Source organism: Polyodon spathula, chromosome 7, assembly GCF_017654505.1.
Source record: "Polyodon spathula isolate WHYD16114869_AA chromosome 7, ASM1765450v1, whole genome shotgun sequence".
NCBI classification, from domain to species: domain Eukaryota; kingdom Metazoa; phylum Chordata; class Actinopteri; order Acipenseriformes; family Polyodontidae; genus Polyodon; species Polyodon spathula.
Window position 1 is genome coordinate 46,627,013 of NC_054540.1, and position 26,111 is coordinate 46,653,123.

The 26,111-nt window shown below is 38.8% G+C and overlaps 1 protein-coding gene across 1 annotated transcript in view; it reads left to right on the top strand.

The window, feature by feature from the left end:
- Window positions 1–20,440, top strand: part of LOC121318674 (monocarboxylate transporter 8-like) — a 51,545-nt gene extending 31,105 nt beyond the window's left edge. The window contains exons 2-6 of the mRNA XM_041255599.1: window positions 7,281–7,425; window positions 9,171–9,624; window positions 10,738–10,881; window positions 11,596–11,824; window positions 14,354–20,440. Of these exons, the coding sequence (XP_041111533.1) occupies window positions 7,281–7,425; window positions 9,171–9,624; window positions 10,738–10,881; window positions 11,596–11,824; window positions 14,354–14,580 (1,199 nt within the window). The 3' untranslated portion in view covers window positions 14,581–20,440. The remainder of the gene's footprint in view (window positions 1–7,280; window positions 7,426–9,170; window positions 9,625–10,737; window positions 10,882–11,595; window positions 11,825–14,353) is intronic.
- The last annotated feature ends 5,671 nt before the right edge of the window (window positions 20,441–26,111 follow it).

Sequence of the window (26,111 nt, forward strand, 5' to 3'; positions counted from 1 at the left end):
TACTCTGTGAACTCAAAAGAGATATGGTTCTCTGAAGCAAGGTTGTTGTACTCCAAATATTTGTTTAGCGTGAAATCAAGTTCAGTGCACAATGTAACTGATGTAGCACAGGGGACACAGTGAGTAGAAGTGGTGTAGAAAACTACATTACATAGCTGATGAAATAGACTTATGGCTCATTCAAGCAAAAGGTTTAGATTAGCAGGTGATCACAGGGTAAAGAAACAGGTAGTTTTCCAGAAGGGGGAAATTGGTAGGGGGAATTTTGGTAACAACATCTATGCTAATTGAGAATACAATGAGTGAAGTACAGTTGATGACGTGTTGTATATCTGCAGTAAAATAAGCCGTACTGGGTTCACTGTGAAACACATTCTGAAGACCTCATGCAATGAAAAAGTTCAACTAACATTCAGAATGAATGTAATGAAATTCTACTGCCCTCATTTTCAAAGCTAAATAGAGCATGCTAAAATAAACTAAAACAGAACCTAATAAAATACCGAATGAATTTAGTAGAATTTAGAGCTTTGACGGTAAAAAATGTTTAGTAGTTGTAAGGTATTCTGGAGAGTGAACATGTTTGAAATGGACATCTTTACCCTCTTGTACTGTATGTGACAGTGCTTTGGACTTGTTCTTAAATCCCGGATTTTAGTAAAGCATTTGTTATGTGCTGCTTCTGCTCTGACTTCAGCTGGATCAGTCATTCAGCTACAGGCGGTGCTGTGCTTCGATTCATGGGAGCCTTTGTGACATTTGTTTGAAACTGCCGTAGCATCTTAGTTTTCCAGACTTCATTTGATTTCTGTTTCAAATCATAGCTTTTTCTTGTAATCTTCCGGTATCTGCTGTCTTGTCGGATTTAGAAGGGCAACGTGCTAATGAAAGCCACTTTACAATAAGTTTAAAATCTCTTTCGATCGCCTGTATTAGTTACGTCTTGGGGGTCTTTGAGAAAAATGATCCTGCATGGGCAAATCATTTTACTGCCACCTGTAAATGACTCTTACAGAGAAAACAGTCCATTCTTTACAAAACAAGAACTAAATAAACTAGTAGGTTAATTAAAGTTAAATAGTAGAGCATCTGAAAAGTTAAAGGGACTATGCTAAAGATACAGAAGATAAGAAAATGTGATTAAGTACTGTACCTCATGCTTGAGCTTATTCCGTGCCACTCATGGGCTTGCCATTGAAAAACTCACTGTGGAGTCTCTAATGAAACTCAGTAACTTTGCACAGCCAGGACAAGAACCCCCCCCCCCCCCCCCCCGACTGTATGACTCACCCAACACACCTAACCACGCTGGTCACTTTCTTACTACTCTAATAGGCCTGCCTGTGCTCTTCACCAGGATTTCACAGTGCATTTATAGTAATTTAAAACTCTGCTACACAAGTTGACCGAAGGGTTGTAATCAGTACACTGTTGAAGGCATCTACAGGATTTTGTTTCTTGCAAGTTTTACCTTGTATTTCTATGGATTGACCAATGGGGATGCTCTAGTGTTATTTTTTTGTTGTGAAGTCTTTTAAACATGTTTTAAAATCATTATAATTTTACTGGTTTTTGTTATCCCAAACATCGAGAAAAAAGAGGTGAAAATTACAATTACGATTCTCGCAATGTAGGGAATCAGTTCCACAGCTCTTCTTTTGCATGCACTTGACACCTGCCCTAAAATCCTTATCTCCATTACATGCGATTTATATATCATCGGCTTCAAATCCCGGAATGTGGTCTACTTTAGCTGGAATCATCCTATGGTTTAACTGGGATTTACTGCATTCAGCCTTTTACAAGGGCAACTGGTGTAGCTGGTCAGAATAGACTACAAAGATAGTTTCAAATAAAAAGAAAAAAGAATCTGTCACATAAAGGCAGCCAGAAAAAGAGGATACTTTGTAGAATTAGAATAAAGTGACTCCCATCTGTTTTTGTTTAAAAAGAAAAAGACTTGATCATTGATGTGGTCCTATAAAAAATGCCTGTTCATGTGAACTATTTTTTAGAATTTAGAATTGGGTAACCTTACATACTGCGCATGTATATTTCTTCATCTTTACAACCACTGGCATGGAAACAGAGAGCTTTCTCACATTAGTACCAGATACCATGAATTACAGTAAAATTAAATTTAATCTGTTTCTGTCAGAACTGCACATTTTCACACTTAGTGTATGTAACAAAATGGAATTTTAGTGTATGCAGTCAAAATTAAACGCGTGGAGGTTTCACATTAGTAACCCTGTACGTGAACGAAAAATCGACAGAATTGATTGATAAGTTACATTTTCTGAATTTTGTTTTACTTCACATAACGCCACACAGACGCCAGAATCACTGTTGAGCCCTCTTGAGGTGTCGTGGGCTAGTCGATGAAACACTGACGGTGGAAGGTGCCCACTTGAAGACCCCAGAGATGTACCCTACTTAGCTCAATCCAGACAGTTGTCATGCTGGTGCACTGGGGAGACCACTCTGGGTTGATCCCCGGAGCCAGCATCGCAGCCGTTGCGTATGCTGATGTGGTGGGGAGACAAAATAAGGAGCAAACATTACACATCAGCAATCAACACCAGACAGAAGGATATCTACATCATCAGATGGAAAACAACGCAAATGGATGGAGATGCAGATGTATCACATTAGTTTACTGTAAAGCTACGTCTTAGTTGGTGCTTATCTTGGTCAGAGCCGTGTTCAAATCAGCATGAAGTTTAACATCTACTCTCATGTAATGGAAATCATTTACCGTTTCATTCATTCCATGTTTGAACACAGTCCTCTGATATATCTATAATCTATTTTAAAATAGTGTTAGTGTAGCACAACCTCATGTCCTGCCATATTATAAAAAAAAAAGTATGCAAAACTCAAGCTCCGATCTTCATCAGCCAGCTCCTTTCAATATGTAAACAATATTTTAAACAAACAAACAAAAGACAGATAAATGCATTCAAATCACACCATTCTATTCTGTGTCAGAGCGGTACAAAATGTTGGCAGGCAGCATTATCACTTTGAACTGAAGACATCTTCATTAAGCAGGATGTATAATAAATGATGATTAAACAAAACCCTTTACTTTGGAATATATTATCAAAGTCCAGCATCGTGAGAAGCAGCTTTGACAAGTGAGAGGTACAGAGGAGATGTTTCAATTGAAGCACTTCTGAAAGTGAAGAAATGAAAAGAGCTGGCAATGTGTCAAATGAAAGTCCAATTATAAAGAAAAGTGGGGGCTTGGTGGCACATCAAGCTAATTCACTGGCATTTTGTGCCTTGCAACCTATCAAAGCCTTGGTTTGACTCTGGTGTAATATCAACATTGGTTGTGAATGTAAAGCGATGTGAGGTTTCTATAAATACCCCTGAAAATACATGTGAACAGGTAATTGGCAGGGAAATCCTTGAACTATATCTAAAAGTCAAGCAGAGATTGGAATGTGGTGGACCTATTCATTGCTGGACTGCCATGTCAACTTTCAATCAATGCCCCCACACCCCACCATCCAACTCCTCAACCTTTATCTTATTTTCGGATTTCCAAAGGGGGTTGGCAGTCGAACTGTCTCCCCTCATAGCCGGTTGAGAGAAGTCAGGCCACATTTGAGGGCAGTACACAGTGTCCTGAAAGGTTGAGCACCAAAACTAATCAAATTTATCACGGTAAGCTTTTGTAAGGATACAGTAAAACATTTTTTTATTATTATTTGTTGTTTACACAATGCATTTAGTCTCAAAGACAACATTTATCTTCCCATCCACACTACCTAAACATGTCTTGAAACCATAAGATTACCATTCACAGTGTAATGATCGCACACTTAGCTATTGTGAAAATCGCAAAATGCATTTTCTTGCGTTTTTTATATATATATATATATATATATATATATATATATATATATATATACATACACACACACATATATATATATATATATATATATATATATATATATATATATATATATATATATATATATATATATATATATATATATATGCAGTACTGTGCAAAAGTTTTAGGCAGGTGTGAAAAAATGCTGTAAAGTAAGAATGCTTTCAAAAATAGACATGTTAATAGTTTATATTTATCAATTAACAAAATGCAAAGTGAGTGAACAGAAGAAAAATCTACATCAAATCAATATTTGGTGTGACCACCCTTTGCCTTCAAAACAGCATCAATTCTTCTAGGTACACTTTGCACACAGTTTTTGAAGGAACTCGGCAGGTAGGTTGGCCCAAACATCTTGGAGAACTAACCACAGTTCTTCTGTGGATTTAGGTAGCCTCAGTTGCTTCTCTCTCTTCATGTAATCCCAGACAGACTCGATGATGTTGAAATCAGGGCTCTGTGAGGGCCATACCATCACTTCCAGGACTCCTTGTTCTTTACGCTGAAGATAGTTCTTAATGACTTTCGCTGTATGTTTGGGGTCGTTGTCATGCTGCAGAATAAATTTGAGGCCAATCAGATGCCTCCCTGATGGTATTGCATGATGGATAAGTATCTGCCTGTACTTCTCAGCATTGAGGAGACCATTAATTCTGACCAAATCCCCAACTCCATTTGCAGAAATGCAGCCCCAAACTTGCAAGGAATCTCCACCATGCTTCACGTTTGCCTGCAGACATTCATTCGTGTACCGCTCTCCAGCCCTTCGGCGAACAAACTGCCTTCTGCTACAACCAAATATTTCAAATTTTGATTCATCAGTCCAGTGCACGTGTTGCCATTTTTCTGCACCCCAGTTCCTGTGTTTTCGTGCATAGTTGAGTCGCTTGGCCTTGTTTCCACATCGGAGGTATGGCTTTTTGGGCGCAAGTCTTCCATGAAGGCCACTTCTGAGCAGACTTCTCCGGACAGTAGATGGGTGTACCAGGGTCCCACTGTTTTCTGCCAATTCTGAGCTGATGGCATTGCTGGAGATCTTCCGATTGCAAAGGGAAGTAAGCATGATGTGTCTTTCATCTGCTGCAGTAAGTTTCCTTGGCCGACCACTGCGTCTACGGTCCTCGACGATGCCCGTTTCTTTGTGCTTCTTCAAACGAGCTTGGATAGCACATCTGGACACCCCTGTCTGCCTTGAAATTTCTGCCTGGGAGAGACCTTGCTGATGCAGTATAACTACCTTATGTCTTGTTGCTGTGCTCAGTCTTGCCATGGTGTATGATTTTTGACAGTAAACTGTCTTCAGCAACCTCACCTTGTTAGCTGAGTTTGGCTGTTCCTCACCTAGTTTTATTCCTCCCACACAGCTGTTTCTGTTTCAGTTAATGATTGTTTTTCAGCCTACATATTGAATTGATGATCATTAGCACCTGTTTGGTATAATTGTTTAATCATACACCTGACTATATGCCTACAAAATCCCTGACTTTGTGCAAGTGTACCTAGAAGAATTGATTCTGTTTTGAAGGCAAAGGGTGGTCACTTCAAATATGGATTAGATTTAGATTTTTCTTCTGTTCACTCACTTTGCATTTAGATAATTGATAAATATAATCTATTAACATGTCTATTTTTGAAAGCATTCTTACTTTACAGCATTTTTTCACACCTGCCTAAAACTTTTGCACAGTACTGTGTGTGTGTGTGTGTGTGTGTGTGTGTGTGTGTATATATATATATATATATATATATATATATATATATATATATATATATATATATATATATATATGTATATATATATATATATATATATGTGTGTGTGTGTGTGTATATATATATATATATATATATATATATACACATACACAGTCACCTCCAAAATTATTGGCACCCTTGATAAAGATGAGCAAAAAACGGCTGTATAAAATAAACAACACAGGTAATGAGCTATATTGTAATTTTCCAACATGTGGAATATATTGTACTTTATTAAATAGTCAAGGGAACAACCAAATTATAAATTTATTTCCAAAAAAATTGTCACAATTATTGGCACCCTTGTTTTCAATACTTTGTGCAACCTCCACTTGCAAGGATAACGGCACTGAGCCTTTTTCTATCATTTTTTATGAGATTGGAGAACACATTGCAAAGGATCTTAGACCATTCCTCCATACAGAATCTTTCCAGATCCTTGATATCCTTCTGTCTGTGCTTATGGGCTGCCCTCTTCAATTCAAACCACAGGTTTTCAAAGGGATTCAAGTCCGGAGACTGAGATGGTCATTGCAAAATGTTGATTTTGTGTTCAGTTAACCATTTCTTTGTGGATTTTGATGTGTGCTTGGGGTCATTGTCGCTGGAAGATCCACTTGCGGCCAAGTTTCACCCTCCTGGCAGAGGCAACCAGGTTTTTGGCTAAAATGTCCTGGTACTTGGTAGAGTTCATGATGCCGTTAATCTTAACAAGGGCCCCAGGACTAGTGGAAGCAATTTATATCCCATGTACCAATGAGTATACACCAACATTAACGCACAACATACAACACAAAATACACACAGGGGCGGGGCACTTTGCCACAATGACAAATGGATTTTACATGCGTGTTACCTCATTTTTATACCCCAGTGAAACAGGAAGCCATGGAAGGCCACAATACAGTTCCTTAAGACTGAGATGTACTTAAAAAAAAGTAGAATGTTAATGCTGATTTCATTTTGTTTGATTTTATTTATAAAATCTTTAGGGGTGCCGGTAATTTTGACACCTATCTTTTTGAGAAAAAAAAAATATTACTTGTTAAATAAACGTTTTTTTTCTGAGCAGCTGTATTAGAATAAAATAATAGTTTTCCCATATTTTTGAGCATAAAATACAGCTCATTACCTGTTTATTTTATACAGTCTTTTTTGCTCATCTTTATCAAGGGTGCCAGTAATTTTGAAGGTGACTGAATTTTAGAAACTTATTGCTCAACTAATCATATAACAGATTAGAGTTTGAAATGACAGGAATATTTGCAGGTAATATACTATTATATCTCTGGCATTACAAGGCAAAAGGGGGAAAAAAAAAAGTTTTTACTCCTGGTATCAAATTTCTAAAGGCAAAGCTTATTATTAAACTGGCTCAAATCAAGTGAAAGTTGGTGGACTAGCTCCCACCAATCATAATTTCACATCAATAAACTACAATCACAGACAGAACTACACTAAATAAACTAGCCTTGGTACCCTAGTAATGTAAAGAGTGCCAGTATGTGGCCCTGTGCTCTCTGTCCTGGTTGGTTGGAGCCCATGTTGTTTGTATGGCTGTAGCAGTGTGTCTCCTGTGTAGGGCTGACTGGTTGTGTCCTCCTTTCTCCTCCAGCCTGGGTGGGTGCTCTGGCCATGGGGATGATCTTCTTCTGCTCTCCCGTTGTCAGCATGTTTACAGACCACTTCGGCTGCAGGAAGACTGCCGTGGGCGGGGCGTTCGTGGCTTTCATCGGGCTTCTCACCACCTCCTTAACAAAGTAAGAAGGAAACCTGCATTCCTGGAACTCTTATCACTGTACATCTAGTGCTAGAGTAAGCAACTGTGGCCCCTGACGCCCGTTCAGTTGGAAGTCCAATCCGCCTGGTCAGTTCCTTTGGTGACCGCTAGAGTCGTGATGTCACAGTCACCCACCTACCTTGGTTCTACATGTCTGGAATTGGTATCAAAGTACAAACAGAAATATTAGGGCATTTATCAGAAGTGCAAATGTGGCCCTATGGCGCTAGATTCTAGCTCCAGGGTATTCATATAGTGCCAGCAACATTACATTCTGGCGCCAGTTTACTTTTATTTTTTATTTTTTATTCCTTGGCAACCATAGATGGTGATAGTTTCTCATTGGGTCTGGACAACTCACACGACACACCCCCGCACTATTTAATAAGATACTGGATGGAAGAAAGTCCTGCAATGGCCTGGAAAACACAAACCTCCCTACCCCGATCTAGAAAGCCCCACCAAAAATAAAATTCTAAATTGAATTTATTTCAACTGTTTCAAACAAGTTGGCAGGGCGACATTAACAGGAGTGATATTTAGTGAGCGTTGTATATAAAAGCATTGGTCCAGTGTATAAATCAATGCAGCACGTGTATCCTAATGTGTTTCATGATTCAGTGCCGTTAGCCATGTTGTATGATAATGTTTTTTAGTATGGCTCACTTTCATATCTGTATTTCTTTCCAGTTTCTCACATTTGTTATTTGTTTAGAAATAGTTACCAAAGATTATTGAGATTGGTAGAGAGCAGCCTGGAATTTCTGTATGTTTCTGATACAGACACACTTCTGAGAATATTATCAATACTAAAATATTGAAACTAAGCAATTGCTTTTTTGTCAACAAAAACAAAGCATTCCCTGTGACAGAAATGTTTACCTTCTGTGCCACCCAAAGTCATTGGTGCATATGTATAAACATCGTGTGTACATCAAAGCGACAAGGTACTGGACCTTCATGGGTTTCAGTACAAAATGTACCTGCAGGCCTATTGTATCGTCAGCTGTTTCTGAGCAAAACTAAATAAATTAAATGAAACTGAAGAGGGAAGGCAGAATTGTGTTTTATTGTATGTCTAGACTTCTATTGTATCTTTCTATTTTATTTGTTTCTATGTGAATTCAAGTGTTATGCGCTACCAGCATATTAACTTGGATTTAAGCCTGGCTCTAAATTGTAATAGCGCTAACCAACTTTATTGTAATGATTTATTTATTCATTTATTTTTTTTAAATCCTTTTGTTAAAAAATAATTGTTCCTGCAGCTGGGACCAAGAGGGCAATATTATTTTTTTTTTTTATAGTTCATACCATACTTTCATGAAGGGATAGGGAGTGTACAGGTACAGGGGATTTGAGAGTTTATAACCCAACACACACAAACAGACAGTAATGAGTACTATCAGAAACCAGCAAATCCAGTGTTGGGTTTCTTCATATGGACTTTTTACAGGTAAGAGCAGAATGTTGCAACGTATTAGACTTTGTGAAGTTAACACAATAATTAGAGGCTAAAAATTGAACTGCACAATGATCGAGGGCCAGTGGGAAGGGAAAGTGGATCAGATGAATGGTATAAAATGTTGTATTACTGTAACACATGCAGGGATAGTATAGAAATAGCGAGGGTCAGTGTTCTTATTTATCACTGTTTGATAATTTTAATAAACCCCAATATGTTGAACAATATTTAATCATTCATTTTTCTCCCTCCCCGGACAGTTCCCTGGGACTGCGCTACTTCACCTACGGGATCCTGTTTGGCTGCGGCTCCTCCTTCGCTTTCCAGCCCACTCTGGTCATCCTGGGACATTACTTCCGCCGGCGACTGGGGCTGGTCAACGGCGTGGTGACGGCTGGCAGCAGCGTATTCTCCATGGCCCTGCCGCTGCTGCTGAAGAAGGTGGTGGGTCCGCTGGGTCTCAGCTACACCTTCCAGATCCTCAGCACCCTCATGCTGGTCCAGGCCTTCCTAGCGCTGACCTTCAAGCCCCTGCTACCCAATGCACACAGCCCACCCCACGCTGAGGGGGGAGGGGGGAGTAGGTGGCAGAGGTGCCTGCCACAGATGCCCAAGTTCTTTAACCTGAGGGTTTTCCGCGTGACCACATACAGAGTGTGGGCGTTCGGAGTGGCCACAGCAGTACTGGGCTATTTTGTGCCATACATTCATTTGGTGAGTTTAGACTGCAAAAAAAACATTTTTATTTTAACCCCTTGATCACAATATTGCCGATAAATAAAAACAAACATTTCACCAACAGAGGAAATTCAAGGAGCACTGTAATTATTCTATGAGGGAATTTGGTTCTTTGGTATCTGTGCTAAGAGGACACAATACTGTGAACACATTTTGCAGTAAAGCATTTGTTTTGACCTGACTCAGGTTCTTCATTGAAACAGAGAAATCTGTTAAGATTTCACCACTTCATGAGATAAGGGAGTGTGGCAAAGTGGTTGATAGTGTGCAGGTGCAGGTGATTAAAGAAGAGACAGACAATTGTAATCCAGGAGAAAAGGTTTGATTTATTTTTAAGTCCAAAGTGACTGACGGCAAAACAAACAGTAAATAATAACGGAGGTAAGTAATACAGTGGCATGTATTACTTAATTTATAATTTCTGTGTTGACACACAAATAATAATCCTGTTATTATTATACACTCACATAAAATACGTTCACAAATCCGTGCGTGAATTAGTGCTAGTGGAGCAGTTACAGTTTTATTTGTGACAAAGGTGCAGTGTTGTCTGGTGTTGACTGTCTGGTAACAACATATAAGACAAAATGAGACCTTGCTACACTCAAGTCAGGCTGTGATTCAGCTGGTCAGAAACAAATACTGTACATGTAATATTGCCTTTATAGCTACCCTGTTGCACATTTAACTGTTTTAAATAATGTTTTAATAAAGCACCCAAGTCATTTCATAATAAATATTACTGTAAAAGGTGGGTGCTGAAGTATGGTATTTTGTCAATAAACACTGAAAACAAAGATACCTAAAAGCAGTATACAGGCCTCAATATAGTAGTATTTAGGGAGGGTAATTGTACACTACATGTTTTACAATCCTTTCAGACTCTGTTCTGTTACCTCAGCTGCCACAAACTGTGAATAAACAACAAAGCCAATGCATAGCTCTCGCTGAGCTTTTGACTTAATACAGCCGATTTTGAATCGGTAAGGAAAGGTTTACCTGCAAAGCAACATAATAAAAAATGCCCTTAATATGTAAAAGCTGCTGGTAATGATCTCCACAGAATAATAGTTATATTTCTGCTTTTAGGTGAACTACGTGATGGAAGAATTTAAAGAAACCGAGAAAGAGTGGATTCTCTTGGTCTGCATCGGGGCATCGTCAGGGGTTGGCCGTTTGGTTTTTGGGAAAATAGGAGACCTCATACCGGGAGTGAAGAAGATTTACATGCAGGTAAGTCCAACCACAGTTCATTCAAACATTTGTCTTAATGTTGTTAAATATGACAGATGCGTGAAGGTGTCCATTTGAAATAAGCCTGATAGGTGTAGAATGTCGTTTAAACTGAGATTTTTGTAGATGATAAAAGCAGATGACATACTTGATATAAACTGTCTGGGCACTTATTTTTTTGGACCTGCACCAGTATCGGACTGGGCTACCGTTTTCCTTCATCACAGCCTTGATACAATGTGGCATAGACTCCACGAGGTGCTGAAAGGTGATCCAAGGCTGTTAATCCATTCACTCATTAATATTTCACACAATGGTTATAGAGACTGATGACCCAGACAAATAATGTTAGTATCATTTTAAAGTGCATTTTGAAGGGCTTTCCAACCAAACATAATGGTTTTACAACAGACATTGACTCTTGAGCTGAAATGACTGAAATTAGTATGTTTAACAGACAGAAAAGCTATTTTTAAATTAACGCTTTAAATGAGGCTTTCAGTGGTAATATTTTTGCATGTTTAATATATTTTATAGTTTAAAAAAACCTTGTCAAGAGGTCCCCAAGTGGCTCATCTGTGCAGTCATACAGTTAGAGGAACGAAGGTTCTTGTCCTGTTGCCGGTCTGTGCATGGGGTAAGTAATGTTTAGGAACCCCTGCCACCCTGGCAGGGTGAAGTCCGCCTATTAACGTGAAGTGAACTGCTTGCCAGGTGGCCTCGTTCCTGCTGCTGGGACTCATGTCCATGATGATCCCACAGTGCCGCGTGTTTGAGGGCGTCGTCGTGGTCTGCCTCTTCCTGGGGCTGTGTGACGGCTGCTTCATCACCATCATGGCCCCCATCGCCTTCGAGCTGGTCGGGCCCATGCAGGCCTCCCAGGCCATCGGTTACCTGCTGGGACTCATGGCAATCCCCATGACAGCTGGGCCGCCCATAGCAGGTTAGTACAAAGATCACTGGGCAAAGGAAAGAGACATTCTTTAAAGCTGGAAATCAACATTTAATGCGTTCATTTAACCCTTCTTCATAATTGCCCTTTGCATTTTCAATGATTTAGTATTTATTGTTACCTTTCTCATTTAATTTTGTATTTATTTAAATGTAATATACAGTATTCAGTGCACAATGTATCAAGATATTACAAATGATGAACCTTCTTGGAATGTAAAGTCAAAGCAAGAATTACCGTTTTAAACCTTTATAGACTTATTTAGCTTGATAACAAATTGGCCTAGCACAAAATCATTCTGTTCAACATTTTTGTGGTGATCAGTTTGAATTAGACAGCAAGTAACTCCTGTGAGATCTTGAGGTACCTTGGGTCAATGCATTAAAGCATTTAAAGGTTAAAAGTTGAAATAACTAGAAACATCTCTGGGGACATATAAAATGAGTATATTGAAAAAATGGGATACATTCAATTGATCTGAATGGTGATCTAAATACTGCCACTGAGAATACAAATTTGAGGTACCAGGAAAGTAATACATTGAATAATACATTTAAATACTTGTAATGTCTTAATATATTATTTTATTCTTTCTACAAAGTATAGTACATGGTATTGAGGGATGCAGTAACACTGTATTAACTTATTTGTCACAGTTATTAAAATGACATGTGTAATAATGGTATGTCCCGTTCCCTTGGCTGCACAAATGCAGTTCTGTTTTTTTATTTTAAAATTTCATTTTAATTTGACCAAAAAACGACTGGATGTCCAAAACAGCTGAACGAGTAAGATAAAAAAATCTAACAATCATAACTGACTTGCATCCCTAGTTTGGTGAATCAGCGACAATACACTAACCGCAACAGCAATAGCAAATCCTCTCTGGTTTGAATGACAAGCTGTAGAAATCAAACAGCTGGGTGCAGACTGATTACATTGAGCACCTTTATTTCAGCATATCATCATAACACAGGCACGGTGCTCTTTTCTCTAACAAAGCCAGGAGGTTTTGAATTAACTTTATGAACACACTGTGAACAAGTTACTGAACAAACAGCACGATTAGCGTTTCTTCATGTCGCCTCTTGCTTGAGGTATAATGCCATGACCTGGATGCTTGAAAATCAACAAGGAGCAATCGATAAATGTGCTTCGGTAATAGCTTCAAAGAAAATGCTATTCAAAAATCAAATTCACTTTTACCATAATGTGTGTGTCTTTCACATAGGAGTGGGGACTACAACTATGGCCAAAAGTTTTGCATCACCTAGAATTTTAGGATTAAGACTAAAAAAAAAATTTTTAGGAACATAATTTAGATCTTTTATTTAACAACATGTAATCAAAGAAACTACAGCATGGTTTCACAAATATTTCCCAGAAGCCATAATAGTAGTATAGGATTTCATGTTCAATTTCAATGTCACATTTTTGAATATGTGTCAGTTTTTCATTAAGTATATAAAAATACAACACGGTATTTAATTCAGTATGTTAACGTAACATTATTCAGCAGGTTTCATCAATCAATCAGTCAATCTTTATTTTCTATAGCATCTTTCATAGTGGACCACCATCACAAAGTGCTTTACAAGATGCAGTAACAACAAGAAAAAACATAATACTTTATATACATGGAAATGCATAATACACGATACAATAAAAAACAATGCATAATACAATAGTCAGAAATGCATAATACATGATACAGTAGAATAATACATGAAATAGTAGCAACAACATAGCAGCTAACAGCAGATATCAAGCTTAAAGAGCATGGAAAGCACTAGAGAACAAGTGGGTCTAGAGAGTTGATTTAAAGAAAGTGATGGTGAACATCACACACCAAAGCTGGGAGAGAGTTCCAAAGAATCGCAGCCATGAAGCTAAACGAGCGTACTCCAAGTGTGGTACACTTATGCTTGGGGCGAACAAGCAGGTCAGAGTCGGAGGACCTCCGCTTGCGGGCAGGGACATAGTGGGTCAGCAGGTTGAGGAAGTACTCAAGACCTGTGTGATGAGTGTGCAGTAGTCAAGTCGAGACGAGACAAATGCATGACAAGGTATCGCCACATCCTGGAGGGAAAGGTAGGGACGGACTTTGGAGATGTTTTGAAGATGGTAGAAGGAAGATTTGACCATGGAGGAGATGTGGGCATCAAAGGAGAGGTTGCTGTCAAGAAGTACATAAAGGCTTCTTACAGTGGGTGAGGTTCAGGGCAGCTATATTGATTTGTTAAGTTGAGTTTTAGTTACTACTAGAAAGAGTTCAGATTTGCTAGTGTTAAGTTGAGGAAAATTGGCAGACATCCAGGCCTTCGACTTTGTGAAGCAAAATTTGTTAATTCTATAGGGTAATGCAAAACTTTTGGTCATAGCTGTAGAAATGATGGCAATACATTGTGGATAAGATTTTGTGGAATTGTTTAGTTAGCTCTGTTTACTTTAAACACTGCACAGGGTCGGACAGCGCTCAAAAGCAGGCCAGTAACAGTTCTTGTTTGTTTCAATCTGCAGGGATTCTTCATGATTATTTTGGCAACTACCACGTAGCTTTTTACCTGGCTGGGGTGCCCCCAATTATTGGTGGCACGGTTCTGTTCTTCATCCCTCTTATCCATCGTTGGAACCAGCGCTGCCAGCAGCAGGAGGATCACTGCAAGGATAAGATGCTTCCTTCAGAGAACAATGCTGTGAACGGGGATCTCCTGCCAGGATTCGCAGATGTCGAAACACACGTCTAGAGGTTTGCAACAAACAAAGGTACCCTTTTAAAAACAGAATGGCAAATGGGACAGCACACCAGAACATGGGCCAGTTTGTTTAACCCCCCCTTTGTTTCATGTTCGGTCAAACTGCTGCTACCTCTTTCTAAACTCTGCACACAGGTTCCAGCATTTCCTTTGTGGTTGTTGTTGTTTTTTCCTATTGCTCCCCAGCAGTGCCTGATGCTTTTATATTTTATAAGTTTACAAGACTGCCCTTGTATTTCTCTTAACCAGTTTTACACTTTTACTCTTCACCCTGATGGAATCCGCACAAGAGGACATCACGAAGCAGGCCTACATTATTTTAAAATCGTTTCTGACCTGAGTCTTTTCTAGCATCGCTTTCCACGGCCATAGTCGTCCAAATTGATGAATAGGAAAGCACCCCAAAACACCGCATACGCTTTGTTCAAGAGAAGAAATATAACATCATAAGGTCTGTGCTAATGTGGTTAGAATGAGTGGTTTGAAAAGATCCGGTCTGTATTGATGTGCGCTCTGATTTTATGGTTTTATTTATTTTGAGCTCATACACATAATGACAAAGGAACACCAGGTGAGACCTGCCACCTACTAATCATATCAGAAACATCAACATTGAATTCAACCTCCATGTAATGCCTGATGATGGTTAAAAACATATATACTGGCTTAGAAACAGTACAGGATCTGCCAGGTAATAAAATGATTCCGAACCACGTTGCAAAGGTGAGGTTGTCCTATTGCCAATAAAGTAACTAATGCATGGTTACAGGTTACAAAGAAACCTTAAATCTGGAAAACTAAAGAAGGGTACGAAGTGATGAACTCATCTCCAGAAGTGCAAGTTGCCAGTGGCTACAGTTAAAAGGAAAACCACACAGGACCTTATCTGACTGATGTGTGATGCTTGGGTTGCTGCTGCATCTTCTGGACTATTTGCTGTATTTTAATGATTTGAAGTTAGAACACCACCAATGGGGAAATTCTTAAGCTACTTCCTGTCCAGTTTGCCTGTCTAGAAACTATCTTGGAGGTTTTTCTCAATTCCACAATTGTTCTAAAATGAAATCTGATCAAAGGGCACATGCAGCCATGTTTGGCTATTTATTTGACGAGTGGCTTCATCATTTTGTACCCGACTGTACAGTATGTTTCAACTTCAGCACACCTTACTAGTTGCTACGGATACATATGTTGTAAAACAGCACACCAGCTGTCCTAGCTATGTATGAATTGCGGTTTTGTCACCTGGTCTGTGAAATATACATTTTCTGGCAGCATTTTTGGATGAAATTGGGTTAATAATCTAATTTTGGCTATATCAGGTAAAAACCCTACAATCAGAACACCTAGCTCTAGACACCAAGTAATCTGTCCTGATGTACATTTACTTTATGGATCTATTAAGAAAACGTCTATAAACCTGTATTAAATGTTTCCTCACAAGGAATTGACAGTTTATTACAATACAATCTCAGTGACAAATTACTAGTGGAAAGATAGATGCCATAGTACAAAGTTATTGTAATGTTTCTTATAATGCCAAGTTGTATAACACTATATTGCTAGTCCTGTCTTAATAATTCAAATATAATGTATTATAATTTGGGTTATTTTATTAGTTCCTTTAATTTCATAAGCATTGGGTAATTCAAGTGTTTGACTATTCTTAAAGGGAAGAATATTTATGTACCTATATTTTTGTGTTAAACAAATCTGCTCTATTTTATTGTCATATTGTTTTTGGTTGTCTGTTTCATTATTGGAACTCAAAGCATTCCACTAAAAACTGTTTTACTTCATTTTGTGCCAGTAGATTGCAAAATAGAAAATGATCACTGTTCAATAGGGGAGGGATCCCCTAATAGTTCATAGGGATTATGTAGCATAATATTCAGAATATAACATGCAGCCTGTGTATAATGTGAAGGGTTAGCCGGGTTACATTACACATGCAAAAACACCATAACATGCTATATAGAACACTATATAGAATACAAATAGAAATGTGTCCTGGTTGCAACACCCACTTCAACCACTGGGGGCTCCAGGATAAAATGAGTCCTGTAATCTCCTATTTCATGTGACTTCAATTTATTCTGAATATGTAGGGGGCACGAAATGGAGTAGAGCAAATCTGAACACCAAGCTAATGAGTTCCATAAAGGGTCAGAAATTGCCCCAGTAACCAGAACAGGAAAATATTGCAGATTTTTGGACCCCATGTGGTCTAATTCACTCGTCCTGTCTAACCAAAAGGTGTTATGGGTAGTTACAAAGTTACACAGGGACTAAATAGCAAGGTATATGTTACAGAGCACAGAAACGTGATTTCTCAAATGTTTATAGAGCAGTAGATTTTAATGACTTTACCTACCAATGCATATACAGCACTGCAGTATTATGTCAGATCTTGTTACAGGCACAGCAGTAGCATTTGCACTGTATAAAAGACAGCTCTTGTCATGCCCAGCACAGACCACATGCTGACCTTGAAACAGCAAACAGTCCTCATATAGCTTCATTATACAAGAGCATTTTCAGTGCTTATGCTGCAATTCATTGTTTACAGCATCCAGCTCAGAATACATGATGTAACTGAAGCAAATGGAAATCCCAATGAACAGTATATGGATGCAAACCTGTGATTGATGGGAAACAGCACCCCTTATGGGTCACAGCGGAAACTGTCACAATGTGGAGTGCATCATGTGGCAACTCCACTGTACCTACCATATTTCAGAGCACTGAGTAATACCTTCAGCATCCGTCCCCAGTTAGTTTTCTAATCCTCCTGTAGACGAATGCATGTAGTCACTTATATTGTAAAGAGGCATTACTTTGTAAGATATTGGTTGCCCACCAGTTTTGTTTTGTCTTGGCTCCTGCCATTGACTTCTGTTTTGGAAGGGATTCTGTCCACCAGCACTATGATCATACAGCATTGTGTTTTGTGCAGGGAAAGCAGAGCAGGATAAAGTTTCTCTGTTTAAGTTGAAAAGGCACCGCTGCCAAGTATGGACTCAGGAATGCTGAACAGTAAGCAAGGAGTGTTTTTTTTCTTTTTAAAAAGAGTTTGAACACGGGACATGATCTGATTGGGATTCAAGGTCTTGCAAGACACTATTCACGATCAACGGCTGCTGTTAATGCAGCATTGTGTGTATGCAGCACACCTAATGAGACAGAAAGCCAGGAGTGTGTGCAGGCATGTGTGAATAGCAATATTCTGCTTGAATAATGACTTCACTCTGAAGGGAACCTCACTGGATTACTGTGCAGATCATCTGCGGGTCGCTCTCTTTTGTAAACGGCTGTAATTCTGGATTCCACCTTTTTCTACTTCTCAACTAAAGCTAAAACTCTGCAGGTGATACATTGGCCTGGCAGCAAGTAAAATACTTTTATGTTACAAGGGTGTATCCTACAATCTGAACTAATATTACCAACAGTGAGTAAACAATGGCCTATTGTATTCTCAATACTTGTAGAATTGACCCATTATATCCAATTAAATATGCAGCTATTATTGAGGTTAAAGTGTAATGCCTCGTTACTATTCCTAATCGCCCTGCTCACAATCTCCAGCACATCATTTAAACGTGTCATTGATCTGGCGTACTCGTTTGCCAATGCAACCTTTTTAATTCAAAAGAATTAAAAATAATAATTTATGAACCAGGTGCCGTATTATCAGTCTTCTATCTTCAATCTGCCATTGCCCATCAGTCATCTGTTGGAATCTTCAATATTATCTCAAAACAAAGATTGTATCAGTTTGCTTTTTTTTTTTTTTTTTTTTTTTTTTTTTAAATGTACATTGTGTGAAGTGTTACAGTTCTTAATAATTGTGCATTTTGTATGCACAAATACCATTTGCCCAATGTTACAATATGTTGCCTCTGATTTGTAATATGTTTTCTCAGCAAAGCAACCCCTTACTCACTAAATATCTCAGGACCCCACAACATATAGATAGCTGCTCCAATTATAATGAGCAAACTGTCCCGCAAGTGCAGTCACACCCCAAATATAAGTTGGTACCAATGCACAACAACTGGATGGGTATTTTTTTATCCAAAAAAAGTGTTGCTGTATCTGTGCCTGCACTTTAAGCAGCTTGAAGAAGCTGTGATATATCTAAGATAGCTAAACTTATATATTCTTGTTTAGATTTACTTTGGATCATTTTCAGTTTGTCACCACATCGTGGCCACTTTTTTCAAACTGCACTGTGGAAGGGTGATGCTGGGGACAGGTTGATGGTTACCAGATATAGTTGGAGGTTAGACATTAGGTCTGTTGAGGCCATGATTCAAAGTGAAGCTAAAGAACAAGAATAAAATTAAGATAGCTGTGATATTTCATACACTACCAGGTATGCACTTCAAGACGGGGGCCCTATTGAATGTGGCAGCAGCCTTAACACTCATTATAGACTCCCAGGTTTGGTGAGTAGGGTAGCATTGCTGGGGGGTATCTCGTATACTGTGACATTCATATTCTACTATTACTGCAACCTCATTAGAGAACCCAGATCACTGCGAAGTGCCATCTGTATCATACACCTCACAGATAATGCCATGTGTTACACTGACCAACTGAGCCAGTCTTTCTCTAGTACTTGTGTGTCACACTGCACACAGTGAACTCGTCCCCATGTCTTTATGGATCTTTGTCGGTATAGAGTCTAGTCTAGGACATTGTGATGTACCACAATGTTCCAGAAGTGTGTAGTTTTTGTACCAAAGTAGGTTGTGCAGTCCATGAAGTACTGTATATATTAGCACACTGGGGTGGTTTTGGAAACTGTCTTGGGATTTTAATCAATTTTAAGATTATTTGATTAATGGCACAGGGTAATTAAAATAGATTTCTAGGTTCTTTAACCTTTTATTTGACTGAGTAAATGTATTCAAGTTGCTCATCACAGTATATGCAGAGGTGACTGTCTTTACTGAAATAGTTAACCAGTATTTTAATTCTGATATAATGAATTTCTTATGACTTCATGTTTTAAGAATTTGTTTAATGAATGATTAATTAACCATTCACCTGTACTGATGAATCGATTAGTAAAATGGCACAGTTAAAGACCCTAGTTTTTTATTGCGTGTGCTTGTTGTATCAGTCTTTTCTTACTGTGTAAATCCTGGAGTTGAAGGAATTGATTTAACCTGTTGGTTTGTTTCCAGCAGCAGGATAGTGTAGCTGACTGGGGCTCTAAATTCACTAAATTTCCATGTGAGATAACATCCCATTGCTCATCTAAAGATGTTCACAAAGCACCAAGGTTAAGAAGGCAGCATGTGAAAAACTGGAAACTAGAACAGATTCATGAAAATCAAACTATTTAAAGATATTGCTAGACTAAATTGCAAATGTGTACGGCAGGCAGCCAGCACTGAAGAGCAGCGTCTCCTAACCCACTGTAATCTCCATAGATCTGCAGGAGGCTTAGGAGTAGGAAAGCATTTTCTTTCATAAATACACAGACCAAACCACTGACTGTGAGATCAGGGATTATTTTTGAACAGGAGCACTTTAAAATGTTATTGATCAAAGCCTTAGAATACAGTATATGATTTCCATTTTTTAAATGTGCACCCTTTCCCACATCCTCCTTTGACCCAATAACCCCCGTTGCCAAAGCTGTTGTAAACTTAGCAATCGGTGAAATCATTAAAGTCAAACACGCTTCCAAACGGCACTGTATATTGTTGAAGACTAGACTGACATTTTGCAGTCACTGTAAACATGAAATGTGAAGCTGCTACATTTGTGTAATTCTTTTGTCAATTTTAATAGTTTATGGATGTATAACTTTTTTCTATGAAAACAATAAATGTATAAAATAGAACGATCCTCTTCTTGTGTTCATTGCACTGCATTTGCTATAAGACATTGTGGTTAATATACAGTGGCAAACCTGAAAACAGTTTCAGTTTTGTTTAAGTAGGCTCGTCTAGCGCGATGAGGAGAAACAATCCCTGCCGGTTTTGCCTCCCTAACCCACAGGAGTGACTGAGCCAATGGGACACCCCCTGTGGAATCTCCAGTGAGGACCGGTGACTTCACACAGCCAGGATGCAAACCTGGGCTCCCCTGACTGTACAACTCGCCCTGCCTTTACCAGGTAAGCCATTCTGGAACTCCAGTATTCTTTTACAAACAGGATCATGATTGGTATTAAAGAACTAAAGAGGTTGTATACAGGGATACCAGTAGATACTATTATGCTAATATGTGCACTGTCAACAGTGGTGACATTGAAGGAAATTTTAAAAAGGCTTCTGCTGTTCATATTATGTGCTTGATATAAGTACTTGAAGGTGTCACGCACATCTTTCTGTAAATTCACCCCTGTTGCCGCTAATCCTTTCAACCAGTCTGTCACTATTAATAACTTTTTGCTAACTGTTTCTACTGCACCCCATTCCTTACATGTTTTTTCTAATCAAAAGGTGTAATGATTGTTAGGATCACCTACATTCTTCAGCTCCTGTCTGCTCTGTCTAGCACAGGTGATTGCATCTTTATTCTTCACAAAAACTATTGTTAATAGCCATACTGTTAGAAAACAAACAGGCACATTTACAGAACACTGTCAGTAAACACTTAGGGGTGTACTGCGTTTTACAGCTTCTATTAAGACGAGCAGGTCTCAAACAGATCTTGCCACGTAGGTCATGGTGACTTGTCTTTTCAGTCGTTGCAACACTGGCAAATTAAAAACAATATTTTATCAGAGAAATAAACTGACATAATGCATGCATCACAGCATTTTTGACTTTTGGAGCTTGACCTCACCTTTTGGGATACTTGGTTGTTGGTTTGAAGGTTGGTTTGTTGGTAGGTTTGAATTGGCATGCCAGAATACTATTGGGAACTGAGTGAAGGGTGATGAATATGGAGGTTCCCATTGTCCAACAGCAGCAAATGATCATTTTTGCAGGTGTGTTTCCGTTTGAAACTTTGCTTAGCTTTACATTCATGGGATGGGTACCTGTAATACGTTTTTATATGGATGGTGCAGGATGAGTACATTCATAGATTGTTTTTTGGGAAAACTTACACCGGTCACTTGTATCCCATCCCAAAATAGGGTTTGGTCATTTTTACAAACAGTAATGTGAGCTTTATGTGCAAATATTAATATTTCTCAGTGGAAAGTATAAAAGAGGACCACAGAAAGTGAAAGCGTGAAAATCTACCATAGGCCCCTCAGTCTTTCTATATTTTCACACTAGGTTTTAATGCAGTAGCAGGAGCACACTTCGACTGGACTCTACCCTACTAAAAGCATAGCAAAGCACAATAAAAGCATAGCAATGTGCATAGCAAAGCATAGTGAAAGCATATTAAAGCATAGGGAAGCATTGTAAAACATTGATAAACATATGGTAAATGCATAATATAACCATGGGGAAAGCAGGAGTACAATACAAAGGTAAAACATATAAATAATAAGGAACCCATCTAAACAAAGATGAATAAAAACACTCAAACAGAACTTAATAAAACTGAACATAAAAGAATGAGTTGGCTGATATGCTGAGCAAAATATTTCAAGTTTAAAATTCACTCTAATCCCAGGGATAAAATGAACTGACCTTTTGAGATGGATAAGTAGTGTTTTTATTAGTTAATAACTCTGTAAAAAGGTTTAAGATACTCTCTGTGGGTGGCAATAGCCATGTAAGAGCCAGCCTGTCTGTTTAAATGGAAGCCTGAGGCTGTGTTGGGGCTGTACTGTGCATCACAGACAGGCAGACAGACATTGCAATCTTCACTCTACTGATAAACAGATGCTACAGCTAGCAGAGACTCAAGGTTCCTTGTAAAGGTTCAGCAAGGCAGTAGATTGCTGCCTAATCCTGAATCCAGGCAACTAACCTACTTTGCTGTGGAATTAAACTGCATCTGTATAGTGACCTAGAGAAGAGCGTCCCTGCTATATGTTATCTTTCCCAGACCCTTCCAGACTCGGTGACCTGGACACTCTTAGGATGAGAAGACTTTCCATTCAGATCTCATTTCCAGCAGGGGAATTTTTGGAAGTACATTGAGGTTGAAAAAGCGTACTGGAATAGTACGTGTAAGTACAGAACACGTCTGGATGAAAGACTCAAATTTGTAAAATATGGACGTGTATTTATTACTACAGAACTAACAAACTGCCCAATTATTTAACCCTTATTTTCTCCCTAATGTAGACTGTCCAATTATGTTCCCCACTTAACTCTGGATTACTGAAGGTGCAGTGGGCATCCTCTGATCTCATAACCAAGCCAATTACCTCTTTTACACGCTTGAGAATGGATGTCCGAAAGCTACCGGCTCCTGCAGGTGTGCCTTGGAGCTCACCAGGTGCCTGGCCAGTAGGGTCTGCTGTAGTGTAATGAGCAGAAACAGTCTCTGCAAGTTTTGTCTCCCTAACCCACAGGAGTTCCAGAACCCCAGCAAAAACCACTGACTTTGCACAGCCAGGACATGAACCTGCACCTGACTGTATAACTTACCTGCAGACCATGTGGTCGTGCTCTTACCAGGTGAGCCACCCCTGCCTCATCTATTTTTCTTTTACTGTCATTGTGGCAGGAAATGGCATTGCGGTGATGTAAGGCTAGAAGGAGAAATAATAACACACAGGTAAGTGCAGTGCAAAAGACGCGCTGTGCGCTGTTTATTTTTAATACACAAAAATAAATAAAATATTTAAACAAAAAAACAGAGAGCGAAATAAAAGATTTAAATAAAATAATCCCAAACACAAAAATACAAATATAGGTCAGGCTGGGCGATCGCCTTCACTGTTCCTACATCTTTTTTTCTAAATCTCTTTCACTCCTCGCTCGCTCTCATTCCTCCTGAACACCCACCTTGAGGGAGAGAGCTGCAGGTTTTTATACAGGTGTCCATCTCCCGATTAGCAACAAATTATTCGCTTAATTAATTAGGGAGATTGCCACCTTCTGCACAAGGTTTTAATGTGGATGGGGTTTCCCATCCACGCTGCAAAACACATACAAAAACAATATCACACATGGTGCTTTGCCCTCACCTATAAATAAAAAGCAGGGGCTACTCCTCACTGATACCATCACATGCAGTTATTATTCAGGACACTGAAAAAGGCACTAGCTAAAACGTTGGCTTGACTTAAGTTTCTTGTAAAAGTATTAACAATAGTCATGGCTACAGAAGAAAAGCTGGTTGGTGGTGTTTGGTGATGGGACATTTGTTGCTGTTTAATCCCACTCATTTCGCTTGCTAATCAAATATCTTAGTATGACTGAACAGATCTTATTTTTTTCTCCATTATTTAATGCAAAACATGTTAATGAGCAAGCCGTCTCGCAAGCATAGTTGGACCCGAAAATGTCTCAGAACGACAGGGGCTGTAATAACTGTTTCCCATTATCCCAAGACGAGATTAAAATGGTAAATATTTTAATCTACCACAGTGCACAATGAAAACGCAACAGTCTAAGTTTTACATCAATACCTTATTGGGCACATACATAATGTTATTTACATTTTAAATAGTGAGCAGATAGGTTTGTTGATTGTTTGAGTTGTAGTGTTCCTTGGGATAAGAAAATACTGAGCTCAAGTCATGTGATTTCATAAAAACGCCAGGTGCTCAGTGTTTGGTATTTGAGTTGAGTTAAAATTGCAAAAATTTGTTGATTTAAGAATCTGTATAAATAGCCATGATTTTAGTTAATGCAAGAACAACAAAAGATACGACCATGCCCCTCTTGAGTAATGAAGATTGCCTGGTTGCTATCGGCATGATTGAAGGCTGTGAGAGAAGTTGCCGGAGAATGAGATGTTCTACTTCAACAATCGGCACACTAGTCCAGAGAAACCAGGAAAATGGCTCTGTGAGTGACAGGCCATGTTCTGGAAGGCAGAGGGTCACCACACCGGCCCAGGACCGTCACATCCGACAGATCCATCTGCGTAATCGTTTTCAGACTGCAGTGGCTACACCACAAGAAATGCCAGGAAGGTTAAAAGAAGAGTAACCAAGCAGTCCAGTATTTCTCTAAACCAGCATAACTGTTTTGTTCTGTAATCTTTGGAATTTCTTAATGAAGCCTTTTGATTCCAAAGCTCTTTAATTCCTCGACTTACTGCTCCTTGAAAGAACGTTGCTTTGCACAAAGCTACCGGGATCAAACTCTCCACTGGTATTGCATCACATGTTTTCATGACCTACAAAAATAAATTACCAACTTGAGTCTTTAAAAATAAGTGGGCTGGGGGAGGTTTATGTAACAGGAAAATATATTGTATATCATGCCGCTGCAGATTTCTCAAGTGCTAACCCGCAATGCCATTGGGAAGTGGGAGGCGTTGGGATCATTGGTTCTTTTCTTTCAAAAAGAGTTTCATTGTGACAGTACGGTTTAACTGTTCACTAGGAGCGGTACACATTAAAGGAATCACGCACAACACTGACAGAGAGAACTAGGACTCTATATGGTACACTGAAAGAGAGGTGGTTGACCATATTGATGATGACTGTCATGACATACTTATGTTTAACACATGTCTGTGAGAATCAGTAAGCACTTAATAATCCAAACTGTGTAATTGTGCACATTTGTATTGAAATAAGATAATGGTTATTTTCAGAGAAATTGCATGCCTAGAGGTCAAAGCTTTCTCACAATCCTTGTATTTGACTTGGTCCATCTGTGTGACAGTAACATTTATTTACTTTGTGCGCTACAGTGTGCAAAGGACAGATGAAGGGACAAACAATCATTTCAGTATACTGTGCAAAATGGTAGGAATGTCTCACCATTAAATGGGCTCTGGATTTACTGGGCTGGGAATTCAACCTGGAACTAACCAGTCTGTGGATGTGGCTTGGGGGTGTACATTGTTTAGAAAATGGGTGTGAAACTGGTTAGAAAGTTGAGCAACAGAGCCTACTGGGGCTAGAATCTAGTGCCATAGCACCAAATCTGTACCCCTGGACATGCAGTGTCCTTAAACCTTCATGTTCCCTCAGTTTTATGCTTGAAGTTCCTCAACATATTCACATGATATAAGGGGAGGTTCTCAAATAGATCAATGGTTAGATAATCAACACTAAAAATATCTCCTGATAGGTTAACTGTTTCTGGTCGGTTCAATTTAAAGACGTAGAAGGCGTTATCTCTGTATATTATTATATGCAATACAGACACGTATACGCTAGGGCCTAGGCTATATACCTACAGACAAGATGCACACAAATGGATAAATACTTTACCACCAAACACTACATTCTGCCCCATTGTATGTCATAGCATTCTTGGTAGTCACAATTTTGATTGAAAAAGACTAAACCGAATATATTCGAATCCCTGATTAAATATATGTGTCTAAAAATTATATTACATATAATATATGTGGGTCTTTTGTCCCTCCAAAACGTTTCTAATTTAAAATATACTATGCTTTGCTTCAGCTGCAACATAACAATTATATCAATCAGTGCTAGGATCATTTATTATAGGATTTAA